The sequence below is a fragment of the Eleutherodactylus coqui genome, chromosome 5 (assembly GCF_035609145.1).
Source record: "Eleutherodactylus coqui strain aEleCoq1 chromosome 5, aEleCoq1.hap1, whole genome shotgun sequence".
Classification (NCBI taxonomy): Eukaryota; Metazoa; Chordata; class Amphibia; order Anura; family Eleutherodactylidae; genus Eleutherodactylus; species Eleutherodactylus coqui.
In genome coordinates, this window is record NC_089841.1 from 50,762,735 (window position 1) to 50,780,676 (window position 17,942).

The 17,942-nt window shown below is 42.6% G+C and overlaps 1 protein-coding gene across 1 annotated transcript in view; it reads left to right on the forward strand.

The window, feature by feature from the left end:
* DCC (DCC netrin 1 receptor) overlaps positions 1 to 17,942 on the forward strand; it is a 640,441-nt gene that overhangs the window by 98,932 nt on the left and 523,567 nt on the right. Inside the window, exon 4 of the mRNA XM_066604857.1 lies at positions 4,165 to 4,485. Within this exon, the coding sequence (XP_066460954.1) occupies positions 4,165 to 4,485 (321 nt within the window). The remainder of the gene's footprint in view (positions 1 to 4,164; positions 4,486 to 17,942) is intronic.

Here is a 17,942-nt window from a genome sequence, read left to right on the forward strand (position 1 = left end):
TAACCACTATAATACTGCCCTCCTATGTACAAGAATATAACTACTATAATACTGCCCCCCTCTGTACAAGAATATAACTACTATAATACTGCCCCTTATGTACAAGAATATAACTGCTATAATACTACCCCCCATGTATAAGAATATAACTACTATAATATTCTGCCCTATGTACAAGAATATAACTACTATAATACTACCACCTATGTACAAGAATATAACTGTTATAATGCTGCTCCTTTATACAAGAATATAATAACTATAATACTGCCTTCTATGTGCAAGAATATAACTACTATAATACTGCCTCCTATGAACAAGAATATAACTACAATAATACTGCCCATATGTACAAGAATATAACTACTATAATAATGCCCCGTATGTACAAGAATATAACTACTATAATACTGCCCCCCTATGTACAAGAATATAACTACTATAATACTGTCTTCTATGTACAAGAATATAACTACTATAATACTGTTCCTATGTACAAGAATATAACTACTATAATACAGTATCCTATATACAAGAATATAACTATTATAATACTGCCCCCTATGTACAAGAATATAACTACTATAATACTGTCCCCTATTTACAAGAATATAACTACTATAATACTGTCCCTATGTACAAGAATATAATTACTATAATACTGCCTCCTATGTACAAGTATATAACTACTATAATACTGCTCCTATATACAGGTATATAACTACTATAATACTGCCCCCCATGTACAAGAATATAACTACTATAATACTACCCCCTATGTACAAGAATATAACTACTATAATACTGCCCCCTATGTACAAGAATATAACTACCATAATACTGCCCCCTATATACAAGAATATAACTACTATAATACTGCCCTCTATGTACAAGAATATAACTACTATAATACTGCCCCCTATGTACAAGAATATAACTACTATAATACTGCCCCCTATATACAAGAATATAACTACTATAATACTGCCCTCTATGTACAAGAATATAACTGCTATAATACTGCCCCCTATGTACAAGAATATAACTACTATAATACTGCCTCGTATGTACAAGAATATAACTACTATAATACTGCCTGTCCCCTATGTACAAGAATATAACTACTATAATACTGCTCCTATGTACAAGAATATAACTACTATAATACTGCCCCTATGTACAAGAATATAACTACTATAATACTGTCCCCTATGTACAAGAATATAACTACTCTAGTACTGCCCCCTATGTACAAGAATATAACTACTATAATACTGCCCCCTATGTACAAGAATATAACTACTATAATACTGCCCCCTATGTACAAGAATATAACTACTATAATACTGTCTTCTATGTACAAGAATATGACTACTATAATACTGCCTGCTATGTACAAGAATATAACTACTATAATACTGCCCCCCATGTACAAGAATATAACTACTATAATACTGCCCCCTATATACAAGAATATAACTACTATAATACTGCCCCCTATGTACAAGAATATGACTACTATAATACTGTCTTCTATGTACAAGAATATGACTACTATACTCCCTAAGTGTAATTACTGCAATGTGCCTTCTCTTCCAGCAGAGTCATTGTAAATGTATCCTTACAAGATAATTAATATTTACTTATTTGTCTGTTTGTAATTTGAGGCTTTCTGTGCCTTGATAATAGGTTTACATCACATAAGCTGAGGAGTGGTGGACATGTTTGTATCTATTAAGATCCCCCAATAAGTACAGGCAGTGAGGTTTTTTCTTACTTTCCTGCTGTGAATGATTAAGATTGATTGAAGAGCTTTCTTTGTCCTTTTAAAAAAAACAAAAAAAAACACTACTTAATTATTGTGCCATTATGCTAATATATGCAGATGTTAAAAGTGTTCTCCTGTCTGGGAGTGCAGAGAACAAAAAAAAAAGATGAAACTGTTAGTTTAAAGTACAAATTAGTTTATTAGATTGCTAAATAGCCTCCTAGGAAGAAGGTGTCCTCTGTACATGAAACAAACAGCACTATGGTAGGACATAAAATGTGCCGCTGTCATGTATGCGGTGCTTAAAGGACCTCGGAGAGGCAATAATACATGTTTATGTACTTCTTATGGCTGCAGCATTTTAAGAAGAACCTACAAATTTAATTATATGAACAGTGGTTGGCATTTGGTGGGCTTATTAGCGAATGTGTACTTATACATACCGTATGTGAAGCAAAGAAAGACTGTAGGCTGGTGGTCTCAACCTGTGGTGCTCCAACTGGACAAAACTACAGCTCCTAACAAGTCTTGACAGCCTCAGTTGTAGTTTTGTAACAGCTGGAGACTACAGAATGGAGACCACTGCTTTAAACTGACTTTTTTGGTGAGTAGTAGACAAAGCTAAGCATTAGGGTGCATTCACACGAACGTATATCGGCTCGGTTTTCACGCCGAGCCGATATACGTTGTCCTCGGGTGCAGGGGGGGAGGATGGAAGAGCCAGGGCCAGGAACTGAGCTCCCGCCCCCTCTCTGCCTCCTCTCCGCCCCTCTGCACTATTCACAATGAGAGGAGGTGGGACAGGGGCGGGGCTAAAGTCTGAGAATTAGCCCCGCCCCCATCCCGCCTCTCCCCATTGCAAATAGTGCAGAGGGGCAGAGAGGAGGCAGAGAGGGGGCGGGAGCCTCAGTTCCTGGCCCTGGCTCTTCTATCCTCCCCCCCCCTGCACCCGAGGACAACGTATATCGGCTCGGCGTGAAAACCGAGCCGATATACGTTCGTGTGAATGCACCCTTACCAAAAGGCAACCAGTGTTTGCTACTGCACCAAAGTGTGATTCTTCTCAGTGAGAGAAACCATGTAACCTTGTAGATATGATACCTTTTAATGGCTAACAAAAATACATAATGTTATAGTGAGCTTTCGGGTCTACTATCGACCCTTCATCAGGCTAAAATGGAACTGGTTTGGATGGGGCACATATATAATATACAAATGCAGAGAGGACACCCTTCTTGATTGAAATATAAATGTTCACACACAGAAATTTGAGACTGTTTACAGGACATTACAGTTCTGGACCAACTAAGCGTGTTCCAAGCCAGATGACTATAGCCATAGGCGTACTGTGAGGGGAAGCAGGGGTCGCCATTGCGACCCGGCCCTTGCTCTGCGGGGCCCAGATGCCCCGCCATATTCAAAATGCACACTTGTGCATTCTGTAGAAAGCGGAGCAGTGCTACCGGCATTACACTGGCAGCTGCGTGATTGGTGCGTCCAAGGGGTGTGGCTGCCGGAGGGGAGGCAGGGCAGACATACCGACAGAGAACACTGCAGCTGGGGCTTCTCTCAGGTTACTTCTCTTCCCGCAGCGTCTCGGTAGCCACCAGTGAGATGTCCCGGAAACCAAGAGGCTGCTATCTGGGTCCAGAAACATTCTGTCAAGAAGCGTACTCCTGATTGACTCCTCTCACAGGCTGGTCACATGACTGGCCACATGAGTGTGACATCATCTGATGTCCACTATTTGTGGATTACCATACAGCATTTCATACTGATTTGCGTAAAAAAAAGCATTCCAATGCTGTAATGTGGAATTTGATGCGGATTTGATGCACACCATTTCTGCTATGTGTGAGCTTACTTTTACATTAATTATACAAATGAGTTACTACATCAATTAATCATTAATACCTTAGTTATAGATTAAAAATTGTAAATTAAAAATATATTAAAATTAAAAACAATACACGTCAAAATTTAAAAAAAAATTATGCAAAATTAATAAGTCTCCTAAATTCCTCAGAAAGGGGCAACATTTTTCAAATGTGCTAGCAAAGTGGAAATATATATCTGCTAAATAATTAGTATAATATATAACTACATACTTGATATACTGCAGTTGAAAAAAATAACAAATTTTAAATATTTTCCTCAATTTTGGTGATTTTAATAAGTAGACGCAAAACGTATCGGTCAATTTTTACCTCCTAAATAAAGTATAAAGTTACGAAAAAGCTGTCAAGATTCCTTGGATGTGTAAAACCTTTACAGAGTTCTCTGCTAAATTGACCCATGCAAGATTTCCAAAATTCGGCCTGGTCATTGAGGCACAAACAGGTCTTGGTCTTGAAGGGGTTAAACAAGATCTGATTGATTCTTCTTGTTTCTTTCAGGCTCACAAGTAAAGAGTTTCACGTCGCTGTGGTTCATCTCTGAGCCCTTAGATGTAGTCACCATGAGGGGGAGTTCTGTGGTCTTAAATTGCTCTGCTGGCTCAGATCGAGGGTCACCGATCATCAAATGGAAAAAGGACGGAGTTTACCTAAATCTAGCAATAGATGACAGAAGACAACAACAGCCCAATGGATCCTTGATAATACAAACTGTGGTACATTCACGGCATCACCGGCCCGATGAAGGCTCCTATCAGTGTGAAGCATCGTTGGATGGGGTTGGTGCAATTATTAGTCGGACAGCTAAAGTACTGGTGGCCGGTAAGACTCGTTCTGCATACTCTTCCATTTTTACTGTTGACAGACTGTGAATACCAATCATAATAGATGGCGTATGCTAGAAATCTAGCAAATGTGGACTGCACTGTACTAAAAGGCTCACCCTTTCTGCTATATCAAAGGCATGGTCATGGAGTATCAAAAATGTATCCAACGAGTGTCCATGTTCAGTATCAGCCAACTGCAACCCAAGGTGGTGTCATCAATGTTCTTGGTGTTGCTTTTTGGTCACATTATTTCGAAAATCAGTACATTAAAAAATATGCTTGCTGATGGGCAAATATTGTGTTGACATGACATATGTCCCTCATATATGAAAATGGAGTCTGAAACATGGATATGTATTTCACCATTCATACTTGTGTAGCCTTCATAAGGCCACTGCTATCTTAGTGGACCAAGAATGGTGAAATCAACCCAATATCTTCCCAGGACAATGATGGGGAGCTAAAGGATGATGTCTGTAAAGGAGTGGCATGCTAGACCAAGGACAGTTCTGAACCAGCTTAGTCTTGTCATCATGATAGTTACACTACTTCTTAAAGAGGGCCTGTAATGTCCTCATGTCAGCAGAGGCAGCTGCACAGCTCTGCCACCATGGCCCTGTTGGTTCCAATGATGTCTTTATTTTGTTTATACTCACCCCTGTTCTTTCAAGTGTCTCTTATTAGATTTGGCTGCTGGCACTGTAAATGGGTCAACTGGGCAGTCACCATCACTATTAAGTCTAGCATCACCATTGACAGTAGGCACTAGGGATGGCTTAGTTAATACATTCCCATTGCTGGGAGCCAAATCTAATAAGAGTCCTACCATGAGAAGAAACAAACGAAAGACATTGATAGAGCCAGCGAGGCAACAGCTGGGAAGCTAGGGAGATGGCCATTCTGATGTACAGGCATGAGAGGTCCTCTTTGAAAGGGACCTCCAATCCAAATGATCTTGGTATGTGAGCAGGTGAAATTGATAAAGTGTCTGATCTTGAACCATCCATTATAAAAGCTTACCATGTTGAATGAGGTCTCAAGAAATCTCCAGGCAGAGCCAATGGGATTAGATTTTGGTTCTTTTGTGGTCATCACTAGTGATGAGTGAACCCTTAAAAAGTTTGGTTTGCCTGGTTCACCGAACTTTTGCAAAAGATTCAGGATGGTCTGAATTAGTTTGAACCATAACAGACCACCAAAACCCCTAAAACTGGTGTGTAATACTGTCTAACAGCCATTAAAGCCCTATATAACCACTCTGAGAGTGTTATTTAGGACTTTCATGGCTCTTAGACAGTGTTATACACCATTACTTAGGAGTAGTGCTGACCGAACTGAACCAGTAGAACCCTGCTTTGGGTAGAACTTGGCTAAAAGCTTAGTTTAGGTTTGTGACAAACTGAATGTTTAGCAAAGTTTGACTAGAAATAGGGCTCCACTGATTCAATTCACTCAACAATAGTGGTCACCGACATTATACATGACCTACCAGAAGGCCACTTTGATTGGACTCCCCTTAGGAAACTTCTTTCTCGTAATGTTCAGACCTCCCGTGGCTCTTCTGCACTTTGATCACCCTAGGATTGCAGGCGTAATACAGCCAGACTACATTGAGAGATCCACCTGTCTGTTTATAGACGGCCAGGAGCTTAAGTAACCATCCCCGGTGTAATGACTTGTAAAGTATCCGGTTTGGCTTTTGGTGATTTAGTCTGCGTTGTAATTGAATCAGACGTTATTACAGTGTAGGACTACAAAAACATCTCATTCCTGCAAATTTTCAATAATAAAAAGCGCCAGGAACGTAAAGTGATTTAAATTCTTAATTACCCTGATGTACAACAATGCTGGGGAACGTCTCTGTATAGATCTGCTGGGACTGACACAAGCACAGCTGTGTTGCGGTAATTCCAAGCAAATACCTCTTCAGTAAGTAAGTCACATCCTCCCGGGTGCTCTCCTCAATCTGTAGCTGAGAACCTAAGAAAATGCTGCAGAGGCAGAACAGTCTGATGGATTATACGAGCAACGGAGCTGAGGACGTCTAGAAGAGTTTACAAGGAGGACATCCAAATATACTAGATATGGGGACAATTATATGTATAGGTCTATATGCTTGGTGAAGAGTATCTACAGCAATTACTTAAATGCCAATCCCATATACACTCTTTGTAAAGTAAGACCATCAAGCACCCAGAAAGAGTTTTCATTTTGCTGCAAAATTTGGCATGCAGTTATATCTCAGGTAGCGTTGTGATTAGATGAACAGTCTTGTCACCTGAGGCCATAAAAGTGGTTCCCCCCTTGGCCTATAAGAGGCTCTCGGAGGCTCCTTGTGTGTGGTGACCTCTTCTTCTTCCACTTGTGTAGAGCTTGTTGACCACTAGACGCCTCTACAACGCAAAGAAGAGATTTCACCCCGTTACCAGCGTTTGAGAGGGGCGCATTATTGGAATGCGTATAAACAAATTGCCCGCCACCTAAGCTGTACTGTCCAGACTGTTGGGATGCGTTAGGGCACACACAGGCTTAGGACATGTTCTAAAGACCACCAGTAGGGAGGATTGTCTGATTGTTCGAAAAGCACAAGTGTTTCATTGTCCGCCATCCAGAGATAAGTGTCGCCATTGTTACACCCCTGTGTCTGTCGGGACAATTTCAGGCACTTGGCTAAAGTACATTTGGTCTCACAACGCCCATTACGTGTATTGTCTTTGTCACCTACCCGTATGCAGTGTCGTGAACGATGAAACTTCACGGCTTCGGGTTTTCTTCAGTGACAAATCCAGGTTTAGTTTGGGTACTGATGATGGCCATGTTCATGTCCGGAGACCTAGGGAGGATCACCACAATCCTGCCTTTGTGGTCCTATCGGTGATTGTCACTGATAGCTCCGCCCATTGGACTGTTTAGCTCAGAATGTGCAGAGATATAAATTATTAAGCACAAGTTATACTGAATATTTACCCATAAAACTATATATCAATCTGCTCGGCTCCTCCTGCTCTATAACATGATGCCTGCAGGATGAACGGGATGATCGATTTGACAAATTTCCTTTAAAGAATCTCTACTGAAACTGACTTACATCCTGTATTACATACTCCACAGCACTCATTTTTCTACCGGTACAGTTACTATGTACATACGTTATTTATCCTATACTGGTCCTGAGTTACATCCTGTATTATTCTCCAGAGCTGCACTCACTATTCTGCTGGTGGAGTCACTGTGTACATACATTACTTATCCTGTACTGATCCTGAGTGACATCCTGTAATATACTCCAGAGCTGCACTCACTATTCTGCTGGTAGAGTCACTGTGTACATACATTACTTATCCTGTACTGATCCTGAGTTCCATCCTGTATTTTACTCCAGAGCTGCACTCACTATTCTGCTGGTGGAGTCACTGTGTACATACATTACTTATCCTGTACTGGTCCTGAGTTACATCCTGTATTATTCTCCAGAGCTGCACTCACTATTCTGCTGGTGGAGTCACTGTGTACATACATTACTTATCCTGTACTGATCCTGAGTGACATCCTGTAATATACTCCAGAGCTGCACTCACTATTCTGCTGGTAGAGTCACTGTGTACATACATTACTTATCCTGTACTGATCCTGAGTTACATCCTATATTATACCCCAGAGCTACACTCACTATTCTGCTGGTAGAGTCACTATGTACATACATTACTTATCCTGTACTGATCCTGAGTTACATCCTGTATTATACTCCAGAGCTACACTCACTATTCTGCTGGTAGAGTCACTGTGTACATACATTACTTATCCTGTACTGATCCTGAGTTACATCCTGTATTATACTCCAGAGCTGCACTCACTATTCTGCTGGTGGGGTCACTGTGTACATACATTACTTATCCTGTACTGATCCTCAGTTACATCCTGTATTATACTCCAGAGCTGCACTCACTATTCTGCTGGTGGAGTCACTGTGTACATACATTACTTATCCTGTACTGATCCTGAGTTACATCCTGTATTATACTCCAGAGCTGCACTCACTATTCTGCCGATGGAGTCACTGCGTACTTACATTACTTATCCTGTACTGATCCTGAATTACATCCTGTGTTATACTCCAGAGCTGCACTCACTATTCTGCTGGTGGAGTCACTGTGTACATACATTACTTATCCTTAGTTACATCCTGTATTATACTTCAGAGCTGCACTCACTATTCTGCTGTTGAAGTTTGTATATACATACATAGTTGCAGTAGAAAAAATGGATTTTGAAGGTGAACTAAGCATCTGAACTGAAAATATCAAGTAAAATAAGCATTTCTTAGCATGGACTGTTGCTTCTGACCCTCAGGCCCCTGTAGGAAAGGCCATGATGGAGATCACTATGCGGTAGTTTATAAGCAGGTCCGGTTGGTATTTAATTGCAGATCTTCCTGAAATTATTTAATTGAAGTAAGTAACTAAAGACTAAAGTCAGAGGAACCGTAAGTTTGCTGGTCATGTCTGTGGTCAGCAGCAGCGATGACACCCAGCGTGACCCGTGTACACCGGCTGCTCTACATGGCCTTCAGTGGGATTCCTGTGCTTTATAGATCATGCTCCACAATTATCATTGATCCATGTGTCTGACCTCCAGCACCAGCGGACGGCAGCGGAGACTCCAACTCCACACTGTGAAGGTTAGCGTGCGCCGTAGATAGAAAAGGAAGATATGCTTCATTTCCTCAGGGCCAAATTGATCAAAATTCATCATTTGATCTCGATCTAGCGCAGCCGCTCTGCTTTCACGTTTATTATCGATTGTGGTGGTCAGACATCAGCAGGGCAAAACCCTGGCTGCGCTTTTATGCTATTTGTTATGTTTGTCAGTATATGATGGTTTATGTATCAATCAGCTGTGGACTTGGATGTCTGGAGGATCCACCAGATTCTAGGAAATAGGTTATTTACAGTAACATAAAGTATATTAACACATTGAATGGCCACTTTATTAGAGACCCCCATGTAGTAGTGCTTTGGACCTCCTTTCGCTTTCAGAGCTGCAACAGTTCATCATGGTGTCTATCCACCGGTATCAAAGGATAGAGGATGAGCCAAGACAACATTTCCACACAACTACTTGCACCTCCACCAGCCTGACAGGAACGGGTCATCGATTCATGCTGCCTAAGGCAAATTCTGACCTCCCATCAGCACGAGGCAATCCAATAAGGAGATGTTTTTCTGCTGCTCAGTGATCCAACTTTTGTGTTCTTTTGTCCCCTGGAGTCTCGTCTTCATGTTGCTCTTACATACAATGGAGCTGGAACTGGTCATTTGCTATTATCGTCTGTCTGTACTAAAGAATGATGAATTGTGTATTTGGATACGTTACTAGGAGCCCCAGCATTGTATTAAGCTGCAAGTTGCTGAACTGTGCACCACCTCTTGGTTAGAAGTATGATTCTTGACATCCTCCTCTGACCCCTTTTGGTGATGAGTTGTTTTTATCCACAGAATCCCTTTTCACTGGATGTTTTTCCTTAATCACACCATTCTCTGTATACTCTGCACACCAGTCTTTATCTCCATTTGCTTGCTCTTACTTCCTGCTCTTTTCCCTATTCAGTTAGCTCCTCCCTTCTCACCTCTTCTTAAAGATACAGTATCAGAATAAAATAATGCTGGAAATTATAGCATCAGTGTTTCTGGTGGCACAATGCGCCACACAGCTCTGGTACGTGCATGTCTCATACACACAGCTCTGCTACATGCAGGTCACACACACACAACTCTGATACATGCACGTCACACACAGCTCTGCTACATGCATGTCATAGACACACAGCTCTGCTACATGCACATCACACACACAGCTCTGCTACATGCATATCAGAGACACACAGCTCTACTACATGCACGTGATACACACACACCTCTACTACATGCATGTCACACACACACAGCTCTGCTACATGCATGTCCCACACACACAGCTCTGCTACATGCATGTCCCACACACACAGCTCTGCTACATACACGTCCGACACAGATCTGCTACATGCATGTCATAGACACACAGCTCTGCTACATGCACGTCATACACAGCTTTGCTACATGGATGTCACACACAACTATGCTACATGCATGTCACACACATACAACTCTTCTGCATACATATCACACTCACACAGCTTGACTACATGCACGTCACACACACATAGCTCTGCTATATGTACATCCCAAAAACACACAGCTCTACTACATGCATGTCACACACATAGCTCTGCTCAATGCATGTCACACACACAGCTCTTCTTCATGCATGTCACACACACAGCTCTGCTACATACACGACACACACAGCTCTGCTACATGCATGTCATAGACACACTGCTCTGAACGTGCACATCACACACACACCTTTGCTACATGAATTTCACACACAGCTCTGCTACATGCATGGCACACACACACAACTCCTCTGTATGCACATCACACTCACACAGCTTGGCTACATGCACGTCACACACACATAGCTCTGCTATATGCACATCACAAACACACACATCTCTGCTACATGCATGTCACACACACAGCTCTGCTTCATGCATGTCACACACACAGCTCTGCTACATACACATCACACACAGCTCTGCTACATGCATGTCACACACACACTGCTCTGCTACATGCACATCACACACACAGCTTTGCTACATGGATGTCACACACAGCTCTGCTACATGCATGGCACACACACGACTCCTCTGTATGCATGTCACACTCACACAGCTCGACTACATGCATGTCACACACACATAGCTCTGCTATATGCACATCACAAACACACACAGCTCTGCTACATTCATGTCACACACACACAGCTCTGCTACATGCAGATCACATACAGCTCTGTTACATATATTTTTCATGCGATATAACAGGGATCACAACCAGCACAGCAGAGTCCTACACACTGATCACCCCCTGGTCATATGACCCTGGACTTCTCCCACACAGGTAACTGATCACATAACAGTGACATAATCACTGGTGCTGTAAACACAAGGCTACTGTCCAGCTCTACAGGACATGTGATGACGTCACCATCATGTGATCAGGGGTAGAGCTCAGAGCCACGGTGACTGATCCCATGATGATGGCATCTTCACATGTAAGTCAGACAGTTGCTCACTTACAGACAGGTGGTCATTAGTATTCCAAAGCAACTGAGGCCGCAGGGGTTTGTAGGGGATGCAGTCTGCCCGTAATCTGCACAGGGATGAATAACCTGTGATGACACCACCATCATGTGACCAAGAACAAAGCATGTAACTCACTCATGGACACAGAGCCCGGGTGAATGATCACATGATGGTGACATCATCACAGATCCTGTAAGCACATGGCTGTTGTCAGGCTCTGCATGTTTTATATTTGAGGACCTGTGATGATGTCACCATCATGTGATCAGGGCTGGAGCATGTAACTCACACAGTCACTCACACAGTCACTTACGGACAGGTGGTGGTTAGTATTTAGATTTAACATAATACATCAATAAACATAAATAGACTTCACCCCTCTTACATATTCACTAGCATTATCGGATGCCACTCCCGGGGAATCCTTCCTCTTTCATTTCTTCTACTGTACATTAGCTGGTGCCATTGAGATTGACTTCTATTAATAGGGTTGCCTGAGTGTAAAAAAGTTTTTCTAAATGACCGGACATACTATAAAAGTTTAAAAAAGAACTGGTACTTACATTCTTTCTTCCCCTTTGAAAGCAGCAGAGTGGCTCCAGTGAATCTCCAGGCTTTGGAGCTCCCTGGTGCAGCCAATCAGAGGCCACAGTGTCCCATTCTGAACTCCTGACATTATAAAACACAGGATGTTGAGCGCTGATGCCAGGAGAACAGGAAGTGATGTTGAGGCCTCTGATTGGCTGCAACGGCCACCTGACATCTGCAGCAGATGAACCATAGCCACTCGGCCGCTTCCAGGAGTGAGAATTTGAGTAACTGCTAGGAAAACCCAGGAGCACTGAGGGGAGGACTTGTGCAAGGTAGACCACAAAGCTTTATTAAACAAGAGGCAACTTGTTTCTATGCTGACCTTCATCTGGCCATTTACCGAGTACTCGTCCTCCCATCAGCGCACCTGGGTTTTCCTAGAAGTTCCTCACATGGAGTCCCTGATCGTACCCAGGCTGTAGGCTGTTGCCGGAGTGCGTTGCGTTTTAACATATTGTGCCGCTGGACAACCGATGAAGCACTGGCGTACGCATAGGGGGTGCAGAGGGTGCGATCGCACCTGGGCTCAGGACCCCTAGGGGGCTCATAAAGTCTCTTTTCCCCATACTGCAAACCAATACCATCAATGAAGCTTTATAGTTGGGGGCCCAGTTGCAGATTCTACACTGGGGCCCAGCAGATTCAACTTACGCCCCAGTGGTGGAGGTAACATTATTCTTATTTGCACTACATATTTCTATGCTCACTTGGGTCCCTCTGTACAATGGAGCGCTTTTGTGCTTAATTTCCCAAGACAAAAAGGTAGGTAATTACCAGTTCCTTTTTTGTTTTATAGCATGTCCGGCCATTTAGAAAAAACTTTTTTTTATACTCGGACAACCTCTTTTACTACATTGTGTTCATGAGAGGGAATATAGAGACGATGGTCCGGTTGCGTCACGTGATTTCCGTCTATGCTACATTTCTCACATTTTTATTTTTGAAGCTTTTAATGAGTTTTTGCCATAGAAAAAAGAGCTAACCTATAAATGTGAGTGATGGAGATCACGGTCAATAACTTCAATGAGTTGGGTAATTTAAATATCTGCATCGGAGCACTTATGCGCACAGATTACCGCCTCTTTTTTCTGAAATATTCATTGACATTAAGAGAAACTTGTCATTGTCAGCAGTATTCAGAGTTGCAAAACAGATGCAGACTGTGGGTATACTGCCAGACCGTGATTTATTCCTCTACTATATATGAAAAGATATGATAATGCTAATCCCAAAAATGATTGAGCTCTCAGGAGTTTTCATGGTTTACGGGCATCAAAGTAGAAATAGGACTTATTTACGTAATGGTATTATCGGGCGGCGGTCGCGTCTCGCCTCCAAAGTTGCTGTTGTTGCAAAATAAAAATTTTTGTAAAGTAAAAAAAAAAATCCTTAAAATTGCTAATGAAATTGTGAGCATTAGTTCTCTTCTACTACATTGGCATCATGTTGTTATAGCCCAGGCAGAATGATAAAAAGGATAGAATGATACTAGAGATGAGCGAGCGTACTCGGTAAGGCAAACTACTCGAGCGAGTAGTGCCTTATTCGAGTACCTGCCCGCTCGTCTCTAAAGATTCGGCTGCCGGCGGGGGTGAGAGGTGAGTTGCAGCAGTGAGCGGGGAGGAGCGGGGGGAAGAGAGTGAGAGAGGAATCTCCCCTCCGTTCCTCCCCGCTCTCCCCCGCCGCTCCCCGCCGGCAGCCGAATCTTTAGAGACGAGCGGGCAGGTACTCGAATAAGGCACTACTCGCTCCAGTAGTTTGTCTTAGCGAGTATGCCCGCTCATCTCTAAATGATACAAATAATTCAGGGTCAACCTTTTAAAGACCAGAGACGAAAATGTTTATCAGAAACACAGAAGATGGAACCCTTTAAAGGGAAGTCTGTCGCCTAAAATGAACATACTAAATTCTATCTAAGGACATGGTATATGCATATGGGCAGCCTTAGCTACGTATGAGCCATGTGGTTTCACAGGGTGCCAGCCAGCAGTTTAGAGAGGATGTACCAAGGAGATGAAGCCCAGGGGCGATCTCCCTCTTAGGTCCACATAGCTATATAGTTTTCTTCCTCCATGCGGCGGTGTCTTGTGGAGCTACATGAATCCTTCTCCTGGCTCCGTCTCTCTGATGCTCTGAGGTGCAGCTTTCTGCCCATCAGCACCTGAGAACACAATATCTTAGTTCTACTGCTGTGTTTAAAAGTTTGGTTCAGTGGCTGTATTTATGTTATGAACTTGGTTCTAGCGCTGTATCTATATACTGTTTGGTTCTGTATTTTTGTTATGAGCTTGGTTCTGGTGCTGTATTTATAAAACTAGCTTGGTTCTGGGGATTTTTTTATGTTATTAGCTTGGTTCTAGTGCTGTATGTTATAAGCTTGGTTCTAGTGCTGTATCTATGTACTCAGTATGGTTCTGGTGGTATATTTATGTTTTGAGCTTGGTTCTGATATTGTATCTATGTATTGAGGTTTGTTGGTGCTGCATTTATGTTAAGAGTTTGGTCCTGGTACAGTATCTACTCACTAAGTTGTTCTGATGTTTGTGTGATGCTATCTTTCTACTTTCTGTACAAGCAGCATACAGGTAGACTGCCTGTCAGTGAAATTTATATCACTCTTTCCTATGACGGGGAGGGGATTCTGCACAGGGTGCCATCTAACCTATGGCGGGTACTGTATATGCCTGTGTGACACCAGAGGCAGGTAGGTTAAGTGATAGAACACCTTGCGGTAAACAGTAAAAATCTTTACTTGGCAGCAGAATCGGCAACACAATCCTCAGAACTTGCAAAATAGTAAACAGGGAATGTCAATGTGCCTGCACCAATGCCTGTGGTGCGCTGTATGCATTGTAAGTGGAAAGCACAGCATCTCCAGCTCAGAAAACTCCTTTAAACATGAGGGATCATAAAAGTGTAAAATGTTGTGTGTTAAAAGGAGGTTTTGCACAAAGGATACATATTATCTATTGTGATAAATGTATGATCCCTTTAGTCCCACAGTTGGAAGCCCACTAATTAATAAAATTGGGGTCCTAAGTTCCCCCATAATTCTCAACAAGTGACTGCACTGAGGAAGAGCTTGAATGGAATTTCAATCAGCTGTTTCCATCAGTGTTTAGATGGAGCATCACTCCTCCAGACCATGGTTGCCCAGTGAAAAAGAATGACTTGGGACCAATGTTGTAGTAAATACCTATCTAGCGGATAGGCAATTAATGAATTGTGTGGAAACTAGTGTTAAACTTACTTTTAAAAAGTTTGGTGCAGCCAGTTTGCCAAACTTTTGCAAACGTTTGGTTAGGTCTAGAGATGAGCGAGCATACTTGTCCGAGCTTGATGCTCGTTCGAGTATTAGGGTGCTCGAGATGTTCGTTACTCGAGACGAGCACCGCGCAGTGCTCGTCTCGATTAAACGAGCACTGACCATTGAATTCAATGGAGCTGGCAATACAGCCGGCTCCATTGAAAGCAATGGGCTGCCGGCGATCGCACAATGAATTTTCGGGAAGGGCTTAAATATATAAGCCCTTCCCTGCAATTCATCCAGAAATGTGTAAAAATAAAAAAAATATATATACTCACCTGGTCCCGGCAGACCAGCAGCCGGGGATTTTAAATCCCCGCCTGCTGAATGAGCTGCCTCTGATTGGTCACAGCCTCACCAATCAGAGGCAGATCTCACTCACACCCATTCATGAATTCAAGAATGGGTGAGTGAATGCTGCCTCTGATTGGCTCAGCGCAGCTCTCAGCTGAATGACAGCAGTTCAGCACCACAGTGCAGGGGACAGCAGGAGAACACGCGGCTGTGCCCCGGCAGCTGAAGGGAGGTGAGTATCTAATTTTTTTGTTTATTAAATCACTTTTAATTCATTTCCAGGGAATGGCTTATATGCAAAGCCCTTCCCTGAAAAAGAATTCAGGTGTGCCAGCGGACCGGCAGCAGCAGCGGCTCCATTGAAGAGAATGCCTGCATTTTTATTCTTTTTTTTACACTAAAATCTTTCTTTTTCAGGTAAGGGCTTATATTTTTAAGCCCTTCCCGAAAATTCATCCCGCGCTCGCCGGCAGCCCATTGCTTTCAATGGAGCCGGCTGTATTGCCGGCTCCATTGAATTCAATGGGCTAACATCGTTCTGCTCTGCCACAGCTGTTACAGCAGTGGCAGAGGAGAACGATCGTTATGCTGACAGTGGGGGGGGGGGGGGGGGTCTCACTCTTGCCACTATTGTGGCTTAATAGTGAGACCTCGGACCCGAAATGCAGCCCTGCATGTTGCTCCTCGCCTGCCCTATCCATTTCTGTGTTTTTTACATGACTTTGGTGATTTGCTAAGATTTTCACAAATGAAAACCTTAGCGGAGCACCAGTCATATACAAAAATGCTTGAGTCGCCCATTGACTTCAATGGGGTTCATTACTCGAAACGAACTCTCGAGCATCACTGAAAGTTCGACTCAAGTAACAAGCACCCGAGCATTTTGGTGCTCGCTCATCTCTAGTTAGGTCCAAATTGGTTTGAACCTTTCTGGAAGTTCACCAAAACACCCAAAACTGGTGTATAATACTGTCAAAGAGCTATAAAAGCCCATATAAGACTCTTAGAGTGTTATACGGGTCTTTTATGGCTCTTAAACAGTATTATACACCAGTGTTCAGGACTAGTGTTGATCGAACCAAACCAGTAGAACCCTATTTTTGGTGGCACTTTACTAAAAGCTCAGTTCGAATTTTAGCAAAGCTCAACCCAACACAAGGTTCTACTTTTCCCACCACTTAAATCTCCATGATACAGCTCCTGCAGTGTGGGGAACCATAGTAATGCTGGTAGAGGCTTCACCATGACCACCTTGCCAGAAGCAAGTGGGATCAGTATATTAAGTTTTTTATTTCGGTGGAAATGTTGGGAGGTTCTCCCGTTAGGTTTAGGATCCCATAAAATATGCTATGCTTGGTACCCTTGTAGATAGGCGCCATGGTGCTGTTCAAGGTGGACTAGATTAGCATCTAAATTTGTTAAATGGGCTGCTCAAGGCGAATATCAGATAAGCTTTAAAACACTACATTAGATCCTTCTACATCTACTATTTCAGATGAAGATCTACAAATCGGTCTTTGGTCTTTTCTGCATTGAAGAAAGAGCAGTGAAGTAGCCTCAGCTTTACCTCTTATCCCAAGCCACTTCCCTACTGTAGTGGGGCAACGAGGATGCCTCACAAAATACATATAGGAGGTCTTTAAGTCACTAGATATTTTTGAAGACTGGTAATATGCAAATTAGCTCTCCTTTCAGGAAGAAGGAAAACTATCTACCACTACCTATTGGAAGGTAGCTTCCCTATATGCCAATGTCTGACCATCTAACAAGCCTTGCAACATGACTAGGGATATAATCTAAGTCAACCAAGAGTCAGGAAAAGACACACAGCTGCAGATAGCTGTTTCTAGCTTCTTGCCCAACCCCAGCCTGGTACTGTTAAAGGGTCTATCACTGATGTATAAGGTAGCCATCTTCTAGAAGAAGAGGTAATTTGCATACCCCTTTTCCCCAGGGACCATTGCATGGCCTATAAGACTTTCTATGGCAACTTGGCACTCTCCACAAGGAGAAACAGTCCTACCACCCCCGACACAGATGATATGAAATATCAAGTTTCTGAGTTAGTAAATTC